The sequence below is a fragment of the Myxine glutinosa genome, chromosome 3 (genome assembly GCF_964187855.1).
Source record: "Myxine glutinosa chromosome 3, kmMyxGlut1.1, whole genome shotgun sequence".
NCBI lineage: Eukaryota > Metazoa > Chordata > Myxini > Myxiniformes > Myxinidae > Myxine > Myxine glutinosa.
This window is the reverse complement of record NC_136263.1, coordinates 100,638,217-100,663,007: the sequence shown is the minus strand read 5'-3', so window position 1 is coordinate 100,663,007 and position 24,791 is coordinate 100,638,217. Positions and strand designations below refer to the sequence as shown.

Below are 24,791 nucleotides of genomic sequence, written 5' to 3'. Positions count from 1 at the left end.
GGATTTTGAGCCGATAGGTGTTACGGCCTTGGCAAGATCGATGGAGACAGCGATCTGTTAGCGTATACACCGCCAAATAGCTATGTGGAATTCTCTCACGTAGAGATGAAACTCACGTCATTTGAACTTTGGCCGAGGTCCTTATTTGCTTTTAATGATGTTTATATACAGTCACGTGAAAAAGTTAGTACACCCCATGTAAAGTTTTGACTTTTTCAACATATTTCAACATACAGCTATTTGATCTTCATTTCAACAATATTGATAGATAAAGGTGATATAATATAACAAATATCATGAAACATTTACATTTTGTAGTCCATTGTATAATTTAAATAAACATAAATGCAAATTTCGCATGTGGAAAAAGTAAGTACACCCTTGGCTCTTATAGGTGGTATTGCCCCCTTTGGCAGAAACAACCTCAAGTAGGCGTTTCTTATGACTGTCTACCAGTCTCTGACATCGACTGGGAGAAATTTTTGCCCAGTCCTCCATGCAGAATTCTTTCAGCTGTGCGATGTTTGAGGGGTTTCTTGCATGCACAGCTCGTATCAAATCCCCCCACAACAACTCGATGGGCATTAGATCCGGGCTTTGAGTTGGCCATTCCATAACCCTCCATTTCTTTCTTTTCAGCCATTCCTTGGTGTATTTACTGGTATGTTTAGGTTCATTGTCATGTTGCAAGGTCCACCTTTGGTTGAGCTTCAACTTTCCGACAGATGGCCTCACATTATCCTCAAGCACCCTCTGGTACAAGGAAGAATTCATAGTGGATTCTATGATGGTGAGCTGCCCAGTCCCTGATGCAGCAAAGCTGCCCCAAACCATAATATTTCCACCACCATGCTTTACATTTGGTATCAGGTTATTGTGGTCAAATGCTGTCTTTGGTTTTCACCAAACATGTCTTCTGGTACTGTGGCCAAATAGCTCTACCTTTGACTCATCTGTCCAGAGCACATTGCTCCAGAAGTGCTGGTCTTTGCCTAGGTGGTCATTGGCAAACTTTAGTCTTGCCCTGATGTTCTTTCTGGACAGCAAAGGTTTCCTCCTGGCACACGTCCCATGTAGATCAAATTTGTGCAGCCTCTTTCTAATGGTAGACTCGTGCACTTTGACATCAACAGTGGCAAGAGCTACCTGTAGGTCCCGTGATGACATTCTGGGGTTCTTAGAGACTTCTTTCAGCATCTTCCGGTCTGCTCTCAGGCTGAACTTGCTGGGGCGGCCTGGTCTGAACAAGTTGGCAGTTGTTTGGAATCTTCTCCACTTGCAGATGATCTTCTGGACAGTCGAATGATTGATTTCAAATTGTTTGGAGATCTTTTTAAATCCCTTCCCAGACTCGTAGGCATCTATAACCTTCTTTCTGAAGGCCCCAGAGGGCTCTTTTGATCTAGGCATAGTGACGCCACACACTTCATCAACAAAGAGCAAACCAAACTAAATGTCTGAGGTTTAAATAAGACAGGTTCCTCCAAAATCCTCTCTAACGATGTTCTCATCATTTGCACCTGAGCTGGTGCACCTCATTCTAATTTTAGGTATTTGAAGTAGTGATAAATGTAGGGGTGTACTTACTTTTTCCATATGCGAAATTTGCATTTATGTTTATTTAAATTATACAATGGACTACAAAATGTAAATGTTTCATGATATTTGTTATATTATATCACCTTTATCTATCAATATTGAAATGAAGATCAAATAGCTGTATGTTGAAATATGTCGAAAAAGTCAAAACTTTATACGGGGTGTACTTACTTTTTCACGTGACTGTACGAATCGAAAAGAAGATGATGGGTTTTGTGTCGTACTTTCCGCATATCTCTTGGGGTTGTGAGTTGGAGAGATGACCGTGATGGCGGGGAGGGGGTTGGCGATCTCTCAAGGAGGGATTCAACCCGTGTCCTTGTAAAAGGTCTTTGTCCGAGGTCACTGAGTCCGATCGGTGCAGCCGATCGGTGCATCTGTGCAGCGAGCGGTGCAGCTGTTTGTGCGGCACCTGGGAAAATAACGTTATGCAGGAGTCCAAACCTGAAAATGCTGGAGGCCAAAGCTGAAATTGAAAAAAGAATATAGCCTATTTTACTCCTGGAGATCCCAGGATTACCCACCCAAAATATCGTTGCGATCGGTTCAGCCGTTTTTGCGGTACCTTCGAACGGACGGACGGACAGTCAGTCAGACAGACGGATGGACATTTGGTGAATTATAGTAAGATGAAGGAAACATTAACAATGTTGTTAAAAGTTTATTTTGTGATTAATTTGTGATTGGAGTTATGTTGTTTGGAATGAAAAAAGAGATATCCAGTTCAAGTAAATGACATGCCGTGATGGTTTCTGCTTTCTAAACGTGAACGTTGCTGATTGCCATATGCAGATTCGCTACAGACCCACGATCGATGTTTCTGTACGTTTTCTGTCTGTACGTTTTTCTGTACGTTCTGCGAACGGGTACGTTTTTCATGGAAGTCCTTCACGAACTTGCTGTCCATGTCTGACGTGCGACCGAGGGTGCTACAGGAATGTGGAATTTATTGGTTTCATGCTTTAGCATTCGCCGTATCTGCATTGCCTGTTTGCTTCTGGTCTCTCACCCGTGCGTAGCATGGGTATCTCACTGGTAACTATAATATATAATAATATATCTTTAATAATATACGAGTATACACTACTCACAATAAGTTAGGGATATTGTGGGAGTGAGTTAATTTTTTTGTAGGGGTTAGGGTTGGGGTTTTGAAATCAAGAATGCTGTGATTTTTTCACACTCATTAATAACTATAGAATTAGGACCAACAACGTTTTTCAACATAATTAATACACAAAATCATCCACACCGAAGAACCTGCCCATATCCCTAACTTATTGTGAGTCGTGTATATCTAATAGTAATTCCTCGGGTGGACATTAAATGGGCGTCTCTTCTGTCAGCATTTTTTAATGGACGTTAAAGATCCCATAGTGTCCTTTGTGAAGAAGAGGCAAGCTATCGCTGGTGCCAGGGCAAAATTTCAAATTCAGGGCAAAATTTCAAATTCCTGCCCTAACCAGCAGAGGGCATTTCATCAGCAGGACAGCTGCGCCCTCAGTCAATGATGCTACCCCGCAGCCTTGTGCTGCTACCCCGCAGCCTGAATGAAGAAGATCATTAAGTTGTATTATGCTATGGTAATGAACTTAAAAGCCCACCTACAGCCCAAACAAAGGTATTTTGATCGGTCTGATTAGCCCGTCCCCCACACAACAGGAGATGGGGTTGTGCAATCACTTCTGTGTGTCTGTCTGTGTCTGTCTGGGCCGTAACTTTTTTACCATCTGAGATTTTTTCATCAAATTTTCAACAAAGCTTTATTATAAGAATATGGACAAGACAAATTAATAACTCTGTCAAATGGTCAAAGGTCAGCGTCACCTAAAATCATCAATTTTCATCCATTTGACCTGAAATTTTAATAATTTACATATTGGGGCATTGAGTTGGTTCACCAATCAAAGGCTAGAAGCCGATTGCCTAAAATTGTCAATTTTCATCTGATTGACCTGAAATTTTAAGAATTTGCATATTGATGTTCCTGAATTGGTTCACCAATCAAAGGCTAGAAGTCGATTGTTTTTTGTTTTTTTAGCTCCAAAGGTCAAAGTTGCATAAAGTCGTCAATTTTGATCCGATTGACCTGAAAGTTTAAGAATCTGCATATTGGGGCACTGAGTTGGTTCATCAATGAAAAGCTAGAAGCCGATTATTTTTTTAGATCAAAAGGTTAAAGGTCAAAGCTGCATAAAATATCCATTTTCATTCAATTGACCTGAAATTTTAAGCATTTGTATATTAGGTCACTGAATTGGTTCACCCATCTAGAAATAGAAGCTGATTGTCTTTTTTTTTAGATCAAAAGGTCAAGGTTGCATAAAATTGACAATTGTAATCTGATTGACCTCAAATTTTAAGAATTGTGCATATTGGGGCACTGAGTTGGTTCACCAATGAAAAGCTAGAAGCCAATTAATTTTAGATCAAAAGGTCAAAGGTCAAGGTTGCATAGGATCGTCAATTTTCATCCGATTGAAATTTGAGCAGGGTTTGCATATTAGGTCACTGAAGCATATTTATTTTGAGGTCAAAATGTCCAAGGTCATCTAAAATTGCCAATTTTTTTTTTTTTAACTGTTCCATCATATTTAGCATGTGGAAGAAGAAGTCAATACAAAGCGGATGTGGATGGGCTTTGCATTTTCAGATGCTTTATAGTAATTCACTTGTTTTTCATGCTTTGCATCCTCTGGGTCTCATCCGTCTTAAATTAAAAGAATGATCTCTTGTGGCTACATTCACACACTTCTATCTTACAAAGGGCTGGTCGACACATCCTCTGTATTAATGTGTTGGTTGTGGAACCTTGTTATTTCCTGCTTGCTTGGTAATGCTATCTGTTTTGCAAGTTGGCTGATGCAGAATGATACTTTTGTAAGTAACAATTTTTTCGTTTATGGTCTTCTTTTGATGTAATGTATTTGCAGGCACCAGCAGAGGAAGTATTTTATAATCCTTCCCGGGAAACCTTACAACTGACTTCAGGTGAAGGAGAAGTGGTTCTTCTGGAGGAGGAGTTTAAGGATGCCATTGAAGTATGCTATCTATTTATCTATCTATCTAACTCTACCGATTTCTGGTTAGGTTATTTCTCTGATTTGTTTTCCGTATCTCAACTTCACTATCCTCCTTTGCCTGCATCACCACTATTTCATGTTTCGGCTTTCATCATTGAACGTCGTCTTTTCATTTACAGTCAGACCCTGACATTCGTGGGGGATGCATTCCTGGAAAATGCTGCGAATGTCTGAACCGCAAATGTGAGGACATTGTTTCAATGGGAAAAGAGGGATAGGTTCAAGACGGTTCCTGATTCGTGTAAAATCCTGCGAATGTCCAGGAAGATCCCGCAAATGTCGAGGAAAATCCATGAATGTCGGGGCATTGTTTCATAGTGGAAAAACAGGGGTTCAGCTAATTGCACTAATACCGTAGATGCATGTAGTGTTTTCATTCTGTACATTATCTCACGGGGGATGACGTGTTACACAGCTGATGGGATATCCCATGAAGCTATGTTCACAGTATGAATGGTGGGATAACCCGCGAACTTGCGAATAGCGTGGCTAAAATATTTTTAAGTGGCCGTGCAAAGCTGTGAAAACGCGAAGCACAGGGCAGCAAATGTAGAAGCAGGTCATATTCATGCCTCGTGGATGATATGTTTTTTGCGTATGTCCGGTTGCTTTGTGTGTGGCTGGCGGAAGATATGTTTTAGAACTGTGTCCTGCTCACGGCTCATGGAAATGTTTTTGTGTCCGCGAAAAACCAGGAATATGCGGGTCACAGGGCCGTGAATGTAGAAGCAGGTCGCAATTCATCAACCACGAATACGCGGACCCCCAAATTTTGGGACCGCGAACTGTACTTGCTTATTTTATTTCCGACAGATTCGCTTTATTGTATTACTTTAGGATAACTTTTAAGAGTTGCTGTTGCAAATTTTTGCACGTATTCGTTGATTGAAGGCTTTCCACTTTACTGTGTAACACTTGTCATGTCCCCATGAGGCTCCATGAACCTCTAAGGAGGTAAGATCAGAATGGTCAGGTTAACATCTATTAGCTTTAACAGCCTTGGGAATGGCCTAGAACATTTCATTTTTTTCTTTAAACAAGCTGGGGAAGTATGATAATCCTTTGGAAGTTCATTGGAATATTTATTATAATTATTTGACTAGGAGTAGCTGCAAAGAGAAAAATGCTGTTAAGTAATGTTTGAAATGCATTAGGGATAAATAATAAATGATTGCATTTTTAACTGCTAAAGTAATGTACGTTGTCCTTGAAGATATGACGTCCTTAAAACTTTCTTTGGGTAGGGATTAATCCTACCAGCCTCTTCAAGTCCTAAATATTCTGTTTTGCTTCAAAGGTATTTGTTTCACAATGTGGTAACTTTGAAAGGAGATATTTTGCAGTCCACAGCAAGTCTGTGATTTTCCTGCAGTGCTTCAAATTATTCATTGCAGCAGCACTACAGAACACCTGCTACAAAATAATTGTACATATAAATCTAGGTGAGAAAAGGTTTTCTTTTCATAAAGAGTTTAAAAAGCCATAATTCCTTCATACATTCATGTGCAACACCTGGCTACTAGTCGTCATTTCTGGGAGTGCAGCTGTACTGCAAATGCAATTGCCCCAGCCTGTAGGTTATGGCAGGAATTTATAATTTGGCTATTGGCCAGTGTGCTTGTGACAATTACTGAAAGGCACTATTGGACGTTTAACATCTGCTAGCAGATGGATCACCGGCTAAATCTCCCATCATAGGTATGGCAGACTCATTGATGCAATACTATGCCTGTAAAACACCAAGACAGCAGTTTGTTTTTTTAAATGTAATGTACAGAAGGATTGGGCTTCTATAATCATTCAGAATGACCGATTGCAACAAAGGAAGATAAGAAGAGTCGACTGTAATGAGTGGACTAGCACCGTGCGTGTGCATGCTGTATGTCATTTTAATGTGATGCATGCCTTATGTAATTTTGTGTGTGTGTCATGCCAGGTTTTGTTTGTGTTCCATGTGTCCTGTTAGATTCCGCATATTCTGTGCGTCCTGTCGGGTACTGCATGCTCCATGTCTCCTGTCGGGTTCCGCGTCTCCTGTCGGGTTCCGCGTCTCCTGTCGGGTTCCGCGTCTCCTGTCGGGTTCCGCGTCTCCTGTCGGGTTCCGCGTCTCCTGTCGGGTTCCGCGTCTCCTGTCGGGTTCCGCGTCTCCTGTCGGGTTCCGCGTCTCCTGTCGGGTTCCGCGTCTCCTGTCGGGTTCCGCGTCTCCTGTCGGGTTCCGCGTCTCCTGTCGGGTTCCGCGTCTCCTGTCGGGTTCCGCGTCTCCTGTCGGGTTCCGCGTCTCCTGTCGGGTTCCGCGTCTCCTGTCGGGTTCCGCGTCTCCTGTCGGGTTCCGCGTCTCCTGTCGGGTTCCGCGTCTCCTGTCGGGTTCCGCGTCTCCTGTCGGGTTCCGCGTCTCCTGTCGGGTTCCGCGTCTCCTGTCGGGTTCCGCGTCTCCTGTCGGGTTCCGCGTCTCCTGTCGGGTTCCGCGTCTCCTGTCGGGTTCCGCGTCTCCTGTCGGGTTCCACGTGTCCTGTCGAGTTCCACATGTACCGTATGTCCTGTCGGATTCCGTGTGTCCTGTTGGGTTCCACATGTACCGCATGTCCTGTCGGATTCCGTGTGTCCTGTTGGGTTCCACATGTTCTGTATGTCCTGTCGGGTTCCGATGGTCATCTGTTTGTGCATATAACAAGAATGACTGCACTCTGGTCACAAACTGCGGGAAATTCCGGTAACTGGCGGATTGGGAAACACACACTTAATGCGCTATTAAAAGATTGACTCGACACTTCTTATCCATGTCACCCTCCCCATGGTTATATCAGAATGAGCTGATTCGTCACACGGTCACAGATTGCTTAACCTCAATCTGGGGCTATTCAAAAATTATGTAATTGTTTTTGTAATTTGCATAACGTAACACTTGATTACTGTGCTTGTACCATGCACTCTGACAGGCTTAATTAAACATTAGTCATTCGACATATGATTTTATTTTTGGTGGCCCTCATCATGAATAACACTCGACCCAAACAAAGCCAATGGGTTTTGCTAACTTTTTTTTTTGTTTTTTTGTTTTTTTGTATACAAGATCGAGGCTCGTGAAAGAGCGAACATTAATCACACAGAAAGACAAACCGACACATAAAACATATAACATCGGGAGCGGTAGACAAGATGGGGAGAGAGGAGGAAGGACACAAACACAACATTTGAGAGCAGGGACCGAGAGACATGGAGACATCGAGAGATCTGTGAGAGGGAGAGGGCATTGGGGGGGGGGGGCATGGGATGCCACCCCCCCCTACTTGTGTAACATAAAGGTTTTTTTGCCTAATGTAACAGTTGATTACCACGCGTTCTGACGGGCTTGATTAACCCTTACTATTATTCAACATATGATTACATTTTTGGGGTCCCTCATCATGAATAACAATCGACCCAAACAAAGCCAATGGAATTCTGATGCAACAAACCTGGGTAGTGTACAATCAGCAGAGGCCTACAGGCCTAATGTGTTAGTCCCACAAGAAACCCAAGATGGCGGCCCTATCATTTTGTCTCGATGCTATGGTAGATGAGTCAAGCGACAGATGTCAAGCAACAGAGTCAAACGACAGATATATCCGGCAGCTGTCCGATCAATGGGTGTCCATTACAAAAAATGACCCTAAACAAGAACCCCAATAAAAACAACAACAACAACGTGAAGCTCTTGTAGGCCTGCGACTAAAAACATATATTTGCATATTGGGCATGACGTGAACATGGAAAATATCCAATGTTCGGCAAAGTCTGTGTTCAGTGTGGTGCATGGTTGGCAAAAGTCTGCCACAAAATGCAAAGTCATCAATTACCTGTGTCCGGAAATGAAATTGCACGGACAAAAGGAAGAACAGTTATGTTCAGAAACGCTTATGTCAAATGTACACATCACTGATAATATCAGACCTGTGGTGTGAAAACCATCTGGAAATTGTGAATTTGAAGGTAATCCATGGGCTGGCATAAAACCTTTTATGATTCCTTATCCCCTTTCTCCATAATTTTTTTTCCTACATTCCAGGCACTGTTTAGTGTTTATTGAGGCTTTATTATAGCTGTACTCTGAAACCTTAACCTTGACACTAACACAAACCGTGCTATATTCAACTTCACCACTTGAGTCGTTATCACATAACATGTTACTAATGATACAAAACAGAAACTAACAGTATATTTAGACTTTGTATTAACACATGCTAGTTTGGTGGTTGGCTTTTCTTTCAGCATCCTTCTAGCTTGCATTACATGACATGATGACAGACATAAATTGGGGAATATGTGTATATATTATGCAGTTGGCTCATCCAAAGAATTTCTTTTTCCAAGATCATCGCAGAATGTTTAATGTGCACTTTTGACGGATCGTACACATAAAACCCCAGCTCTAAAAGCTGTGTTTAACACACACAACAGACATCATTTCTTTCATCGTGGCATTTGAACGGAGAACACAGGGACAGGCGTGAGAATGTTGAATTCATTTTGGGAGTTTTGGGAAGTTAGTGGGGAGGTGAATTGAGGTTGGGTGGTTGGGAATGTCCAGGGGAGAGTCGTGCTGGAGTAGGGGGTGATGATTCTCTCATTACATTATATGGAACAAGTGATTGATGTTCTGGAGTAGTCATTGTTCAGACACCATTATTAACGTCATAATGCTCTGATTTGTAACCACTGACATTGAACAGATTTACAATTTGTACAAGGCCGCAGGCATTTCGTCTGAATCCAAAAGGAATTTGTACAACTTGTGTCAAATTTTCACATGATACAAACCTCTGAAAACTTCATGTAGTTGCCACTTCAAGCTAACAGTGCTTTTGAAAATCCCCAAGTTTCTTTCGTCACTATGTATATTGTTTAATCTTAGTGGAATTTTTTCAAATTGATAGATAATTAATATAAGCAATTCAACTTTATAATTATATCTTGCATGCACTTTTTTCTCCGTATCAGACCATGTTGGTAGGTATATGAAATACGATGCGACAAACTCCCAATGCCACCTGTTGGTTGTCACCATTGGTGGATGGGGGGGATCGCTTGCAAATGTGCAGTTAATACAATTTGTGTTGGTGTATCTGGTGGGACACAATGCTCATGAGAAGCAACTTTAGAAACTCACAGCTAGCAGGTCCAAAAGTGAAGAATATTAATTTTATTATTTTTTCTTTTTCCCACCTTTTAAAGGTACCAAAACGCAGTCAGAGCAAAAACACATGTTACATGTTGTTCCTAACCTTGACCCTAACAGTTGAATTTGGAATGGTAATTTTTGGCCAGTTCATGAGTCTGCTTTCTTTCTCTGTCTGTCGTCCTTGTGGGAATGGCAGTATAGAAAACCATTGGTTTAGTTCACAAACACGGAGGCCATGTAACCATTCATGCACTTTATTAACCCGCTTTGGACTTAGTCCGAAACAGGGGCACATGGATTGGGTCTCGTCTGTCCGCCCATCCATCTGCAACCATATCTCGGAGATGTATGGACCAATTTTGTTCATACTTGGTACAAATACAATACATTATGGTATACATATGCACATAATTTTGTTTTTTGATGCGATCAAAGATGGCTCACTGGCAGCCGTTTTAGTTGTAAAAAAATAACCCGATGTTGAACACGTCCTCAACCATTTCTCAGACATGCATTCACTGATATTGTTAAAATGTGGAACACAGATAATGAATGATGGCTTGAATATGCACGCCATTTCTTTTCAAGATCAGATCCAAAATAGCCGACCGGTGGCCATTTTGTTATTTAAATGTGTCGCCAAGCATTTCCTGAACATGCATGGTCTTATTTTGTTCAATCTTGGCACAAGCATGGCACATGATGGCATACACGTGCACTTCGCTTTATTTTGTGATCTGATCAAAGATGGCTGACTGGTGGCCATTTTAGTTGTAAAAAACCCAGTTATTCAACCCATCCCCAACCATTTCTCGGACATACATTTACCGACCTTGTTCAAACTTTGCACACAGATAAAAAAAACGATGGCTTACATATTCACGTCATTTATTTTCGAGATCAGATCCAAGATGACCGACTGGCGGACATTTTGTTAGTTAAGCGTGTCCCCAACCATTTATTGAACATGCATGGTCCGATTTTGTTCAAACTTGGCATGAGCTCAGCACATGATGGCCTATACCTGCTCTTCACATTATTTTTCAATCTCATCAAAGATGGCCGACTGGTAGACTGGCGGCCATTTTAGTTGTAAAAAACCCAATATTGACCACGTCCTCAACCATTTCTCAGATATGCATTTACCAATCGTGTTCAAACTTGGCACACACATAAGGAATGATGTGTTACATAATCACGTAATTTTTCTTTGAGATCAGATCCAAGATGGCCGCCTGGCAGCCATTTTGTTACTTAAACGTGCCCTCAATCATTTCTCGGACATGCATGGTCCGCTTTTGTTTAAACTTGCCACAAAGACAATACATGAGAGTATACATATGCAGAAGTCTGGTGTTGGCTTAGCGGTTAGGGTGCCGGCTTGGGATCCTAGGATCCTGGGTTCGAATCCCGGTCGATCGCTGAATTAACGCCAGGGGGGTTGACTCAGCCTGTCATCCTTCCGAGGTCGGCAAATTTGAGTACCAGCTTGCTGGGATGAATGATCCCGGTATGTACCCAGATTTAGAATAGGTACACCGTATCCCTGTGCATCGTAAGAGGCGACTAAGGGTTGGCGTCAGGAAGGTCATCCGGCCATAAAAACATTGCCTCAAACACGGAACCATGAGGTCATGGGGCCCGCAAGGCTAACAACTCGCTCCAGCGGGAAGAAATGGCCTTACAACGATCATTCATATACATATGCAGAAGATTTTGTTTTGTAATCCAACCAAAGATGCCGCCGACTGACAGACTTTAACTCCATACAGCAAAATTACTGAAACCACGGAGGCTATGACATTTTATGTCTTTTTCTTCTTGTTTGAAATGGTCGCTCTTTGATCCTGAGGCCAAATCGCCTGGAATGTCCTCTGTTTGTCCAGACGTGTGTGTGTGTGTGTGTGTGTGTGTGTGTGTGTGTGTGTGTGTGTGTGTGTGTGTGTGTGTGTGTGTGTGTGTGTGTGTGTGTGTGTGTGTGTGTGTGTACTTGCGCGCGTGCGTTCGGGTAATGCTGCTGGAGCCAGCACTGATCCTTGCAAAAGGCCATTATTTAGTACACGAGGCATCCCAGGTGTAATCGTGCTTCCCAGGTGCATACGTTATTGTCTGTTGGAAAAAGAGACGTGCAGTCTGATGACTCTTGACACCTTCAGAAAGTACCGTTTCCCCTGAATGGTGCCGTAGACAGCTGAGAGGATGATGAGTGAGACTCAGTTGATATTTTTGTGCTGGTGTCCCAGTTCATTGTGGGTGGTAAGCACCAGAACCTGGTCACATGCACTGCAGCCTGGCCATAACACATTGTTTGTTATATGCGGATGTTTTCTCTAAAATTGGTGACATATGGGTTAGCAACTTGCATCTGTTTGAGGAGCTTGTATGTAATTATGCTGAGGAGGAAAATGGGGCTGTAATTCTTTGTCGTCTGTTAACAGAGTGTTTAAAATGACGTACAAGTCTTTTTTATTCTAAATAATCTCGAGTGGGGGGAGTTTTTGGTAGCCAATGAATATAAGGATTCATTGGCTCGCGGGGGGGGGGGGGGGGGGGGGAGGGGGGGGGGGAAAGGGTCTAAATTTGATCGTAGGTGGTCTTAAATATTTCATGTTGAGCATTTTTTGACTGATGTTTCATCAGCAAATAAAAATTACCATTTCTTATTTATTTTAGGGTTGGGCTTGTTCTACTTTGAATTTTATATACCCTACACAACATTTTAGTATAAAGCTCTTTTTTTGTATGGCACATATATATATATATATATATATATATATATATATATATATATATATATATATATATATATATATATATATATATATATATATATATATATATATATATATATATATATATATATATATATATATACATATATATATATATACACACATATATATATATATATATATATATATATATATATATATATATAATATATATATATATATATATATAAATGTGTGTGTATGTACGTATGTATATATTTCGCGGCATTTATTAAAGCAAAGGTATACTTTGGTAATTTAAGGAGCAAAGTGAGTTTTATGAATGCTTGTTGAAAATAAAACGAGGAAGAGGTTTCACAAAGTGCATTTTTAGATCTGTAAAGTCAGACTGGTGACTTTTTAGCCCAGCAGCGCGATGCATGTTTGGCTTGTTTGCGCTTTGTATATTCTCCAAGCAATGGCATGCGGTGCGCCTGTATTTTGTTTAGCTGCATTTTGGCTCTTGTCAAAATAGCCGCATATCATCTTGATGGCGTGTTCAGTTCGACCAGCAGCCACAGGTTTGGCTGGGCTTATGGTCGGCTGGGCTCTCGCATGTGGCCAAGAGTTGTTTTTGATCGGGATCGGGATACCTGATAAACCCGGTGCTGATGTTTGGTATATCAAGCATGAGCAGCTGTACCCGGTGCCGTTGTAATCCCGTTGGCATTTTAAAGAAAACAAATTTTGCTTTTTTCTGTTTTTGTGGTGCCTAAAACACTTCCCTACACCCACTAAGGAATGGGGTTGGGTATCATTTAATATTACCTTTCACATAGCTGCAAAGGCACGACAAAGTGCACTATAGAGTGATTTTTAAAACATCCAACTTTTTTTTCTTTTTTTTCCCCAACAAAATTTTTTTTTGGCCTAAAACTGATTTTAAATGACACTGATGAACCTCTGAAAGTTTGATGAAGATCCGTTTGGCAATCTCTGAGAAAAATGGTGACACACAGACAGACATCTCTCTTATAGTATAAATTATATGGGCAAAAATTAATGGTAGGATGTGTCTGTAAGTTAGAGATTGGTTGAAGCAGAATAACGTTGTGGGTGGGGGAAGTTTAATTCTTAAATCCTTTCCATGTGCAGTTAGTCATGGTACATCGTAATACCATTTTATCCCACCATGCCCTTAAATGCGAGTGTGAAGGATTTTCCAGATGCTTTTGGAAAAATTGATGTTCTCGCTATCCTCTGAGTCCTTCCTCCCACCCACTCCTGAGGAAGTTGAGGTTTTTAAGTCTCTGTGAAAAAAGGTTAAATGTATAATTTGTACCTTTCCTTTTCCTTCACCTCTTACTGACCGAGGAAACTTCCTGCTGAGAGAATTTTCAGAATCGCTCCCAGTGGGGCAAAGTGTTGCTTTTAGAAAAGCCAGACATTTTTTTTCAACTTTGAATAGTTAAAGCATTTTTAAAGACTTTTAAATGACATTTTTTTTGCTTACTTTGGTATGATTAAATAATGCTTGCTCTTCCTCTTTCTTTCTTTCTTTCTTTTATTCACACAATATTGCGCTTTCATCTTTGAAATTGGCAATGACGTTATTGATCTTGGCATTATTTAAAGCCATGCTCTGAAGAGGTAGTGAAACGTTTTGCCCTATTGCCTTACCAGAAGGTGCCGATTTGAGCTCTGTGCCCTTGGGTGTTTAGATTTGAAACTGTTCCAGGTGAGGTTGCATTTTTCTTCCTGCCCATGATCCGTGCTTGTTCTTTAAGAAACAGTTAAATGTTGACATTGACTGCTTCTAAAATGAAGACCTGGTTAGTATTATTGCTCTTCTTTCACAACCTGCAGTATTTTGGTCCACTTAGAATTTACACATTGGTAAATTCACGAGTAAATGGAGGTGTCAATTCTTGTTACTACTCTCTAGATATTTAAGGGTATAAATGTGCATTTTCAGAATTGATGCAAAATGTAAGTAGTCATCACTTCATGGTATTATTGGCATTATTTAAATTTAAATATTTATTAAGATATAATTAATATTATCATATAATTATCATATTATCATATTAGATATTATCATATTATATTATATTATCATATCATTATCATAACATTGAATGAAATGAATGAATGATCGTTTTAAGGCCATTTTTCCCCACTAGAGCAGGGGTTAGCCTTGCCCCATGACAATTCATGGTTCCCTGTTTGAGGCAAAGTTTTTATGGCCGGATGCCCTTACTGACGCCAACCCTTGGTCACGCTCTTACGATGCGCAGGGATACAGTGTACCTATTCTCAACCGGGGTACTCACCGTGACCATTCATCCCAGCAAGCTGGTACTCAATTTGCCGACCTCGAAAGGATGACAAGCTGAGTCAACCCCCCTGGCATTAATTCAGCGATCGACCGGGACTCGAACCCAGGATCCTAGGATCCCAAGCCGGCACCCTAACCGCTAAGCCTGGTGTTGGCTTAGCGGTTAGGTGTGTCAACATTTATCATAACATTATCATAACATTATCATATCATTGTCATATTATCATATTAGATATTATCATATTATATTATATTATCATATTATATTATTATATCATCATCATAACATTATCATATCCTGGTGTTGGCTTAGCGGTTAGGGTGCTGGCTTGGGATCCGAGGATCCTGGGTTCAAATCCCGGTCGATCGCTGAATTAACGCCAGGGGGGTTGACTCAGCCTGCCATCCTTCCGAGGTTGGCAAATTTGAGTACCAGCTTGCTGGCATGAATGATCCCGGTGTGTACCCCGGCCTAGAATAGGTACACCGTATCCCTGCGCATCGTAAGAGGCGACTAAGGGTTGGCGTCAGGGCTTCGGCCATAAAAACATTGCCTCAAACAGGGAACCATGATTGTCATGGGGCCCGCAAGGCTAACCCCCGCTCTAGCGGGGGAAAATGGCCTTAAAACGATCATTCATTCATTCATATCATATAATTAAGATATTTCCATATTTCATTTTTTTTTATTTTGTAAAAAAAAATTCTAAAATGTCTTAAGTCCATACATACTATTTCTCTCGCTCCTGCGCTCCCTCCTCCGCAACCAAATTTCTAGAAAATCAAACATTGGACAATTGTCTCCATGATTCAATTTGCTATTGTACTGTTTTGAGTATCTTTCATATTTCAACTGCTTTTGTCACCTTATTTGGATTTTTCTTTTTCAATTAACATGCTGATATTCCCTGTTTGAGGATGTCTGTCCTTAATTTAATTGCATGTGCAGTAGTTGTTGATTCCAATGTCATTGTTTAAATCTTTTTTTTTTGTATACAAGTTTTTTGGGGCATTTAGGAAATACCCTGTTTTTTGTTAAATAAGTTTCACTGAGAACAAAGGTATTTGTCTTTTTGATGAAAATGCCATCAAGAGTGATTTTATACACCATGATTTATTAGTAATACAAAACTATAAAGTTCTGAGGTCTTGCACAATGTCAGTCCGAGCAGGTTATAAATGCTTACACAAACTTTTAAAAACATCATAGGAGGTTTATGCTTGCAATAGAAGTGGTAAACACAAGCATAGTCAATAGTCATTAGAATACTATTTCACGAAAGCAATCGGCATTATTGTACAGAGGTAGCATACTTACCTTTGAGCTGTCTGATCTGGTTTAATTCTCAAACTGACTATAAACTTTCAGATCGGTGCTTTGTCGGCCGGTTTTTGCATCAGTGTTCTATAAAATGAATGGATGTTAATTTGGTTGTCCCATATGCTAGTATTAGTTAGTGGATATTAAAGATCCCATGGTGTCTTTCGTGAAGAGCAAGTGAGTTGTAATCGTTACCCTCGCTATATTCCAAGTTCCTGATAAACTGCACATAGGAAGTAGTTTTCTCTTCTCCGGTATTCCTCGAGACCAGGTTTTCTTTCTCAGTGTGATTGCTGCAGCCCCGACACTATAAATTAATTCACATGCTCATGTCATGTGTGAACAGCTGTCTTCGGCTATGAAAGGCATTCAAACACTAAACCAACTAGAAAGTTCATAGAGCACGATACCCCATGCATCACTCAAATGCAATACTTCCGTTTTAATATAATAATGATTTTAAAGATGGTTAAAAAAAATCCATAAGTTTAGCGCGCCTACATCACTTTTACATTACATCAGTACATCACTTTTCGACCCTCGTTAACTCCCACCCCAATTCCTTCTAAATATCCTGTTTTTTCTCCTGGGAATTTCCTTCTGTATCCATCTTGTCCACTCCATGCATCCCCATGCACCATCTACTGCCCCTCCTTCCTCCACACACCCATTGTTTGTCCAAGTCTGCATCTATCTTGGCCTTCAACTCTGTTGTTGGTGTTTCCCCCCTCTCTCAATTGGTTATGTTGTCCTGTTGTGTCTTGATCCGTTCAGTGTACTAGTTCAGTGTACAGTGCCTTCACAAAGTATTCACACTGCTTGCCTTTTTTCACTTTTTGTTGTGCTGCAGCCTGAATTTAAAATGGATTAAATTGAAAAAAGAATTGTCACTGATCTATACCCCAAAATGTCAGTTTTTTTTTATTTTATTTTTCATTTTTTACAAATCAATTAAAATGAAAAGCTGAAATGTCTTGAGTCTATAAGTATTCAACCCCTTTGCTATGACACTCCAAATTGAGCTCAGGTGCATCCAATTTCCTTTGATCATCATTGATTTGTCTCTACAGCTTGATTGGAGTCCACCTGTGGCTAATTCAATTGATAGGACATGATTTAGAAAGAAACGCACCTTCCTATTTAAGGTCACACAGTTGACAGTGCATGTCAGAGCAGAAACTCTATCATGAAGTTCAAGGAACTGTCTGTAGAACTCCGAGATTTTTGAGGCTGTTTGAGAAATTTTGATTAGACTGAATTTTGAGGAGGCATAGATCTGGGGAAGGAAATAAAAGAATTTCTATTGTTGAAAGTTCCCAAGAGCACAGTGAGCTCCATCATTAGGAAATCGAAAGAACATGGAACTACCCAGACTCTTCCTAGAGATGGCTATCCAACCAAACTGAAGTAACCAGGTAAGATGGATGGACGTTGGGGCCAAAAACCCAATGACCACTCTGACAGAACTACAGAGTTTCTTGGATGAGATGGGAGAACCTGCCAGAAGGACAACAGTCGTTGCAGCACTTCACAAGTCGAGGCTTTATGGGAGAGTGCCCAGAAGGAAGCCACTCCTGACAAAAAGGCACATGTCTGGAGTTTGCAAAAAAGGCACGTGAAAGACTCTGAGAGCATCAAGCAAATGTTCTGTGGTTTGATAAGACGAAAATTGAACTCTTTGGCCTGAATGCAAACAGCTAAGTATGGCAGAAACTGAGCACAGCTCATCATCCATCTCAAACCATCCCTACTGTGAGGCATGGTGGTGGCAGCAGCATTCTATGGGGATGCTTTTCTGTGGCAGGGACTGGGAGACTTGTATGGATAGAGGGAACAATGATTAGAGCCAAATGTAGGCAAATCCTTGAGGAGAAAGAGCCAAAACACATCAGACTGCGGCGAAGATTTACGTTCCAACAAGACAATGACCCCATGCATGCAGCCAATGCAACACTGGAAGGCTTCAGAACAAGAACCTGAAAGTCCTTGAGTGGCCCAACCAAATCCCAGACTTGAATCCCATTGGGAGTCTGTGGAAAGACTTGAAGATTGCTGTTCACTGATGCTCCCCATCCAACTTTACAGAGCTTAAGAAAATCTGCAAAGAAGAAGAGGAGAAACTCCCCAAATTCAGATATGCAAAGCTGAAACAGACATACCCAAGAAGACACAAAACTGTAATTACTGCCAAAGACGCTTCTACGAGGTATTAACTCAGGGGGTTGAATACTTATGTAAATTAGATATTTCCATATTTCATTTTTAATTATTTTGTAAAAAAAATTCTAAAAACAAAATTCCACTTTGACATTATGCGGTATTATGTGTAGATTAGTGACAAAACATCTGAATGATATCCATTTTAAATTAGGGCTGTAACATGACAAAATGTGTAAAGGTTGAGGGGTGTGAATACTTTCTTAAGGCACTGTACTAGCTCTTCCATGAGCCTCGACTATGTATACAAAACATATCACCCTTATACACTGTAATAAGATGACGTTGAGTCACAGTTTGGAGATGGAGGCTTTATGGATCACCATAGAATGCAGCATCAGTCGACAACTTCACCCCGACCCTCTCACACACCACACCCTCTCATGCCTATATATTGATAGATAGCATGGTTCATAGAAGTATTATATGGAGACAATTGTTTTCTACAGTATTTAAGTATATTATTCAATTAAAATGAAGGTTTAAAGAGGTTTCAAGGCGTATAACTAAATTAATTCTGGGTTTTACTCCCGTTTTACCCAGTGTCTATTACATCACCCTATCTAACACGTTACATTAGTTCGTGCCTGTTGTTTGTGTCCTTTATGACGTCCTTAATAACAGTAAATTTCCTGTTTGTAATACTCTTCAATTCTGTTTGATTGCCAGTCAGGCAGACAGAGTAAAAATATTTTCTGACTCCCCTCTACACATGTACAACAAGGAGAAATTTGGAGCCAAAGTACTTTAAAACTGCAAACTTGTCTTCCTATTCATGTTCAGATTCGTTTTCAAGATATACCATTCAATTTAAATAAGTTGTTCCTCGATCATATACTGATAGGATGGACAGACATGAACAAATTGCTTAACTCTGCGTATCACTTCAAGGGTAATAATGGCATGCAACCAGATCATCATCATAATAATAATCATCATCATCATCTCAAGCCATCATTTCAAAAATCTTCGTAACCTCGCTTAACTCAAATTCCTTTGTGTGGTGCGAGGAAAGAACCATAACTTTTACGATTACATCCATAAATATTTGGAATTTTGACTCTTTCTCCCCTACCTTGACCCTTCCAATATGATCAATAAAGGTCAAAATTGGGTGATGAAAATTTGCAGCTTGACTCGCCTGATTCCATGCTTGATTGTGAATATGATGATGCCATTGCTTAAGCTCCATCACATTGATGCAATCAAAGAAATTCTCATAAAGCTCTTGTGATGATGGCCTGGTTGTTAGGTATTGTCAAGTCCGTGGCCAATGAAGACCAGCCTTGGGCAGATAGCCGAACAGTTAACTCCGTCCGCGGTGGCAGTTCGAAACTTGGCGGAATTATTTTTGGGATGCGTGGGCGAAGAAAACCAGGGTCTTACCTGTATGACTGAACCACAGAGCTTATTCCTCGAACCCACAACCGCATAAACATGACAAAACAGAAATGAAATTCAACGAATAATGAATTTATTAAGAATAATTGCAAACCAAATAAAATGAATGTGAGGTCTGTTTCTAAAACCTAATTCCTAATTTGAGACGCCTCCACTCAGACACACAGACACGATTGGGGAAAACATAAAATAAAAGAAAATGGTGTGGTGAGTTGGCTGATACTCAGCCTGCTCAAACGAGGACGAACATGAATGGTCCCCGAGTCTCCACGCTGGAGCGCACAAGATGGCGCAGATCACCACACGGCACCCTGAGCCACGAAGCGGTGGAAAAATGTCCCCCTCCAGTCGTTCCGTGCTCCACAAGGCCCTGATAAATCTCTCAGGCGCACGAAGCGCAGCCGTCCTCGACCCAGGCCAGAACAAGAGATAGCCAAAAAGACGGATTCTTCCTCGCGATGCCGACTGCCCTGAACCGCTCTTGCTCAGTCTTTTTCCACAAGCGCACACGAGCCAAAAATGCGCCACCGACCGCGACCAAGCCCAGAACCGGAGAGTGATGAATTCTGTGACCTCCCGCCAAGCAGCAAGTACCAGAGGGAGCGAGAGGGAGGGACGCATCCTCCTTTGTCCCTCGCTGACGTCGCACTCGACCAATCCTGATGTCTCATTACCTCATCCCATCGCTATGACCAATCATCGCCTTTGGGGCGGGACCCCACGGCCTGCTTGACGCCCAATGGCGAAGCTCGGGGTGTGGCCTGTCAATTACGGTCCTTCGAGGTGGCGTCTAGCCGTCCTTTGGGAATGCTCGCTGGGCGGGATGTACTTGCAGGTCAAGGCACTGTCGAGGCACTGTCGGCAATATCGGTTTAATGGCCGTTGTTGTAATTGTTGTTGTAATGATGACCCTTTTTGGATGAAATAAAAACATAGGGAAAATCACAGGAGCAATTACACACTGGGGAAATTAACCTTATAGACCTACCTAATTAGCATAGCTCCACCCCTAGTATGGAGACTGAAGTGATACGAAAATCCACAATCTGAACACTGAACAGCCATATAAATTGAAGTAGCAATGGAACAATGCTTCATCCATACAACCACCAAGCCACTTAATGATTGTTTGAGAACAGAAAAGAGGACATCAGTTATAGTCTGATCCTCTCTCAACAATGGTTGGATGTCCTAAATCAATCAAAAGGTCAGGACCATCTCCTTGGACATATCTCAAGCATTCTGGCATTCTGGCATTCTGACAGTCTGGCATTCTGCTTTGATTGCCAAGCTGTCTTCCTGTGGCATACAAATTCCTTTACTACTGAATTTCTGACTCCCTTCAATCGTGCAGTCAACATGTTACTGGTAATGGAGCCTCTTGCAGTGGAGGCTGGAGTTCCCCCAGGGCAGTATTTGAGCCCATTCTTGTTAAACAAGATAAATAAACGCAAAGTTAGAGCTGCTCACACTCTAAAAGGCCTCATCTATATAAACAAAGTCGCTGATGCTTTGGAATACCTTCTCTTCCTTTCTGCAGACGATACCACATTATGTTGTACGGTACCCCATCCCTCTACTAGACGGACTACAACACTCTCTTTGGTCTCTTAAACTTATTGTCCTCATTATCAGTCATCACCTCTCCCAGGCCAACCAGATAGCAAAGCTGGCCTCAAACACCAGCTGCAGGCTTGGCATCCCCCATCGATACAAGACTTTCTTTGGGAAATTAGAGCTGCTCAGGCTCTAAAAGGCCTTTTTATGTAGCACAATAGAGTAACACTATCCCCTATGGGCTGACTCACAAGCAATACATCTGTATCTCCTGGATTCTGTGGAATGTTGTCTTTATGTAAGTGTAATGTTTGTTTCTATAATGTCTCTGTCATTAAAACTCATTTAGTGTCGTTATGATTACTAGGGCATGCCCGTACTATATATAAGCTAGGACGTGCCCGTACGTGGGTGCCCGTTCCTTGCCAAAAAAAAAAAAAAAAAAAAAATTTGTGTAGGGGTGTGTGTGTGTAAACATCCTAGGGCGTGCCCGTACGTGGGTGCAAAAAAACATGCGTGCAAACAACAACAACAAAAAAAAACTTTGAAACCACGTGGCAGTAACGACCACAGAACCCCCCCCCCTCTATTTACATGAATGGTTTGGTCCATTCGCAACGACCACAGAACCCCCCCCTCTATTTACATGCAATGGTTTGGTCCATTCGCAACGCCAAAGCCAACGGCGAACGGCTAAATCGCCATAGCTCGGTAAGTACTTGTCCGATTAATTTCAAACCTTGAAAAGGCACATCCTCGGGTCCCCAGCAATATACCTGGCAAGTTTAAAGTATATCGGACCCGTGGTTGTCGAGAAACAGCGGTCACAGACAAACATACAAACACACATACACACATACACACATACACACATACACACATACACACATACACACATACACACAGAGATTAATGGAATTATAGATAGATTAGGTAAATAATCACCATTATTTGAATCTCTCATGATGAGGCCAAAGAACAAGGTCCGTTGCTTTCACACCCCAGACAAGTTGGTGATCTCTCTTTTATTACTGCCTCTTTTCAGATATTGCTTCCTTAGCTCTTTGTCCTCCGACCCTACCCAGAAACTCCAGGATGCAGATGTTCTTCCAGTAACCTCTTGCTGATTAAACTTCCAAAATCCAGCCTGACTGCGCACCTCAACTCCTTTGTTCCTCACTTATCCGTTTATGTAACTGACTTCCAGACGCCATTCTTTCCACTCTTCACTTCAGGGCTTCAAGCAGGAAGTGCACCACCACCTCACGTCATTTTCCATAAATAAAACCCATGATACGTATTACTCCCATTAACCCTTCCTAACCCAAGCCATATACTTGCTGGTTTTAGCATTTCCTCCTCTCTTCTCTCTTTTCTTTTCCTGCTCCTTTGTTCCCTTGCTGGTTGTGCTAATTTGTTGTCCCGTCAGTTCAACCTCGCTCTTCCATGACCCTCATCTCCTGGGGAAAAAAAACAAAAACAAACAAAAAAATAGATGGCGATTAAAGGGAGTAAAAATATCTCTATAGATAGTTAATTATATTGTATGTTTTGACTGATGTTAAGTAACTTTCTCCCTCTCTTTCTTTCCTGTCATTTCTTACCATGGATTTTTAAAGGAACAGCCAGTTCCTTTGGTATGTATGCTTTCACTTATTTGAAGAATGCCAATGCTATAGCTGCTTTAAAGCATTTGCTATAATGTAAACATGCATGCTTATACATTACAAGTGTATGGTTTGAAACTTTCTAATGCTCTATTAGCATGAAATTTGTGGTGTTTTATGTTTTCATGAATGTCTTTTCTTCGTGCATGATATTTTACATGGAGCAGTCTTTGCCAGCTCTGGTAAGGATTTGTCATCATTTCATAAATCAAAGCATGCGTTGATTTTTAGCTTTGATTTTTTTTTTTTTGCTGTTGTTGTTTTTTTGTTTTGCTGTTGTTTTTTGCTTTTTGGTTTTTCTATTTGTTCATGATCTGGCTAACAATCTTTTTAAAGCTCACTTTACTTGCAAGTTGTCTTATTCATGTGTTGATTGCAACTATCAAATGTGGACTCTTGATCAAGCAGCAAGAGGGACAGGTACTCTACTATTGCATGCAACAAAATGGCAAGCCTAAAGAGTGTACAATGTAGAGTGATAACGTGTTATTCACGATTTCCTGATGTGCAATCATTTTATTAATCAAAGCCAGCACAGGAATGAAAATTGAAATGTATTTTTTTGAAGTGCCAATTTGAACTGAAGACTTTGTGTGAAACTCAATATTCCATTATTTAAATTGCTCAGAGTGAAGTCATTCAGAATATCCTATGCACAATTGTTTGGCAATGATTTACTATTGTGGCAATTTTATCCCCTAGTACACCCGTTCCCTACGGGGGCGGCAGGAAGGGCCATTCCTCTCTGGGGTATATATATTACAGTAGATCTCGGGTAGGGCCTCAAGAACATCGGGGTGTGTGGTCATTTACCAAGTTTCTTGTGGAGAGATCGCCAAGTGGTTTAAGCATTCGAGCAAGCACTCCATTCAAAACCGTTAAGGAACGGCTGGCTTGGCAAGCACTAGCTAGCTGCTTGGTGACTGAACACACCCAGGGTTTTCTCTCTTTCCGTTTAGTGTTAAACAGCAGGAGCGACTGTTTAAAAAGGCAATCAAATGTGTTTGTGGTTTATTCTATCTATACTTCTGGTAGGGGTGCTCCCACGAAAGCGGCACAATAAGCTGTTTATATACGTTAACATGGTGTTTGTGGAAGGAGGGAAACCCCTTGGGGAGACGGGATATTATTAGTGTTAATGTTTTGTAATAACATTAATATTATATTTAGTGTCGTTGTTACATTTGTTACTAGAAGCGGCCTTGGAAAAACGTCACAATAAAGCTCTCTTAACACGGATATACACCTCAACACGCAACCCCATTGGTGGGAAAACCCCTCTGGTGGAGAAAACCCCCTTGGGGAGGGGAGCAAATAAATTCACTACAATCTTCATTGTGTGACCCTTAGTTTTCCTGTCAAGCTTGGTTGAGATTGGATAAGTAACGACTGAATGTATCACGGTCAAAAATCGTCAGACACACAGACACCAAATTGTGTATTTTAGTATACTAGTACACCCGCTCACTACGGGAGCGGCAGGATGGGCCATTCCTCTCTGGGGTATATAGATTACAGTAGATCTGTCACCGGGTCTCAAGAACATTGAGTGTGTGTTCATTTACCAAATTTCTTGTGGAGAGATCGCCAAGTGGTTTAAGCATTCGAGCAAGCACTCCATTCAAAACCGTTAAGGAACGGCTGGCTTGGCAAGCACTAGCTAGCTGCTTGGTAAATGAGGACACCCCAGGCTTCCTCCCTTTCAGTTTCATGTTAAACAGATCTTGGAGATCTCGCGA

At 41.2% G+C, this 24,791-nt stretch overlaps 1 protein-coding gene across 4 annotated transcripts in view; it reads left to right on the top strand.

Annotated features, from left to right (window-relative positions):
• ZFYVE27 (zinc finger FYVE-type containing 27) overlaps positions 1-24,791 on the top strand; it is a 168,188-nt gene that overhangs the window by 41,826 nt on the left and 101,571 nt on the right. For 2 of the 4 annotated variants that reach the window (XM_068110349.2, XM_068110347.2), the window contains exons 7-8: positions 4,533-4,640; positions 23,005-23,022. In XM_068110349.2, the coding sequence (XP_067966450.2) occupies positions 4,533-4,640; positions 23,005-23,022 (126 nt within the window). The remainder of the gene's footprint in view (positions 1-4,532; positions 4,641-23,004; positions 23,023-24,791) is intronic. The other 2 variants (XM_078774332.1, XM_068110348.2) reach the window with 1 other exon arrangement.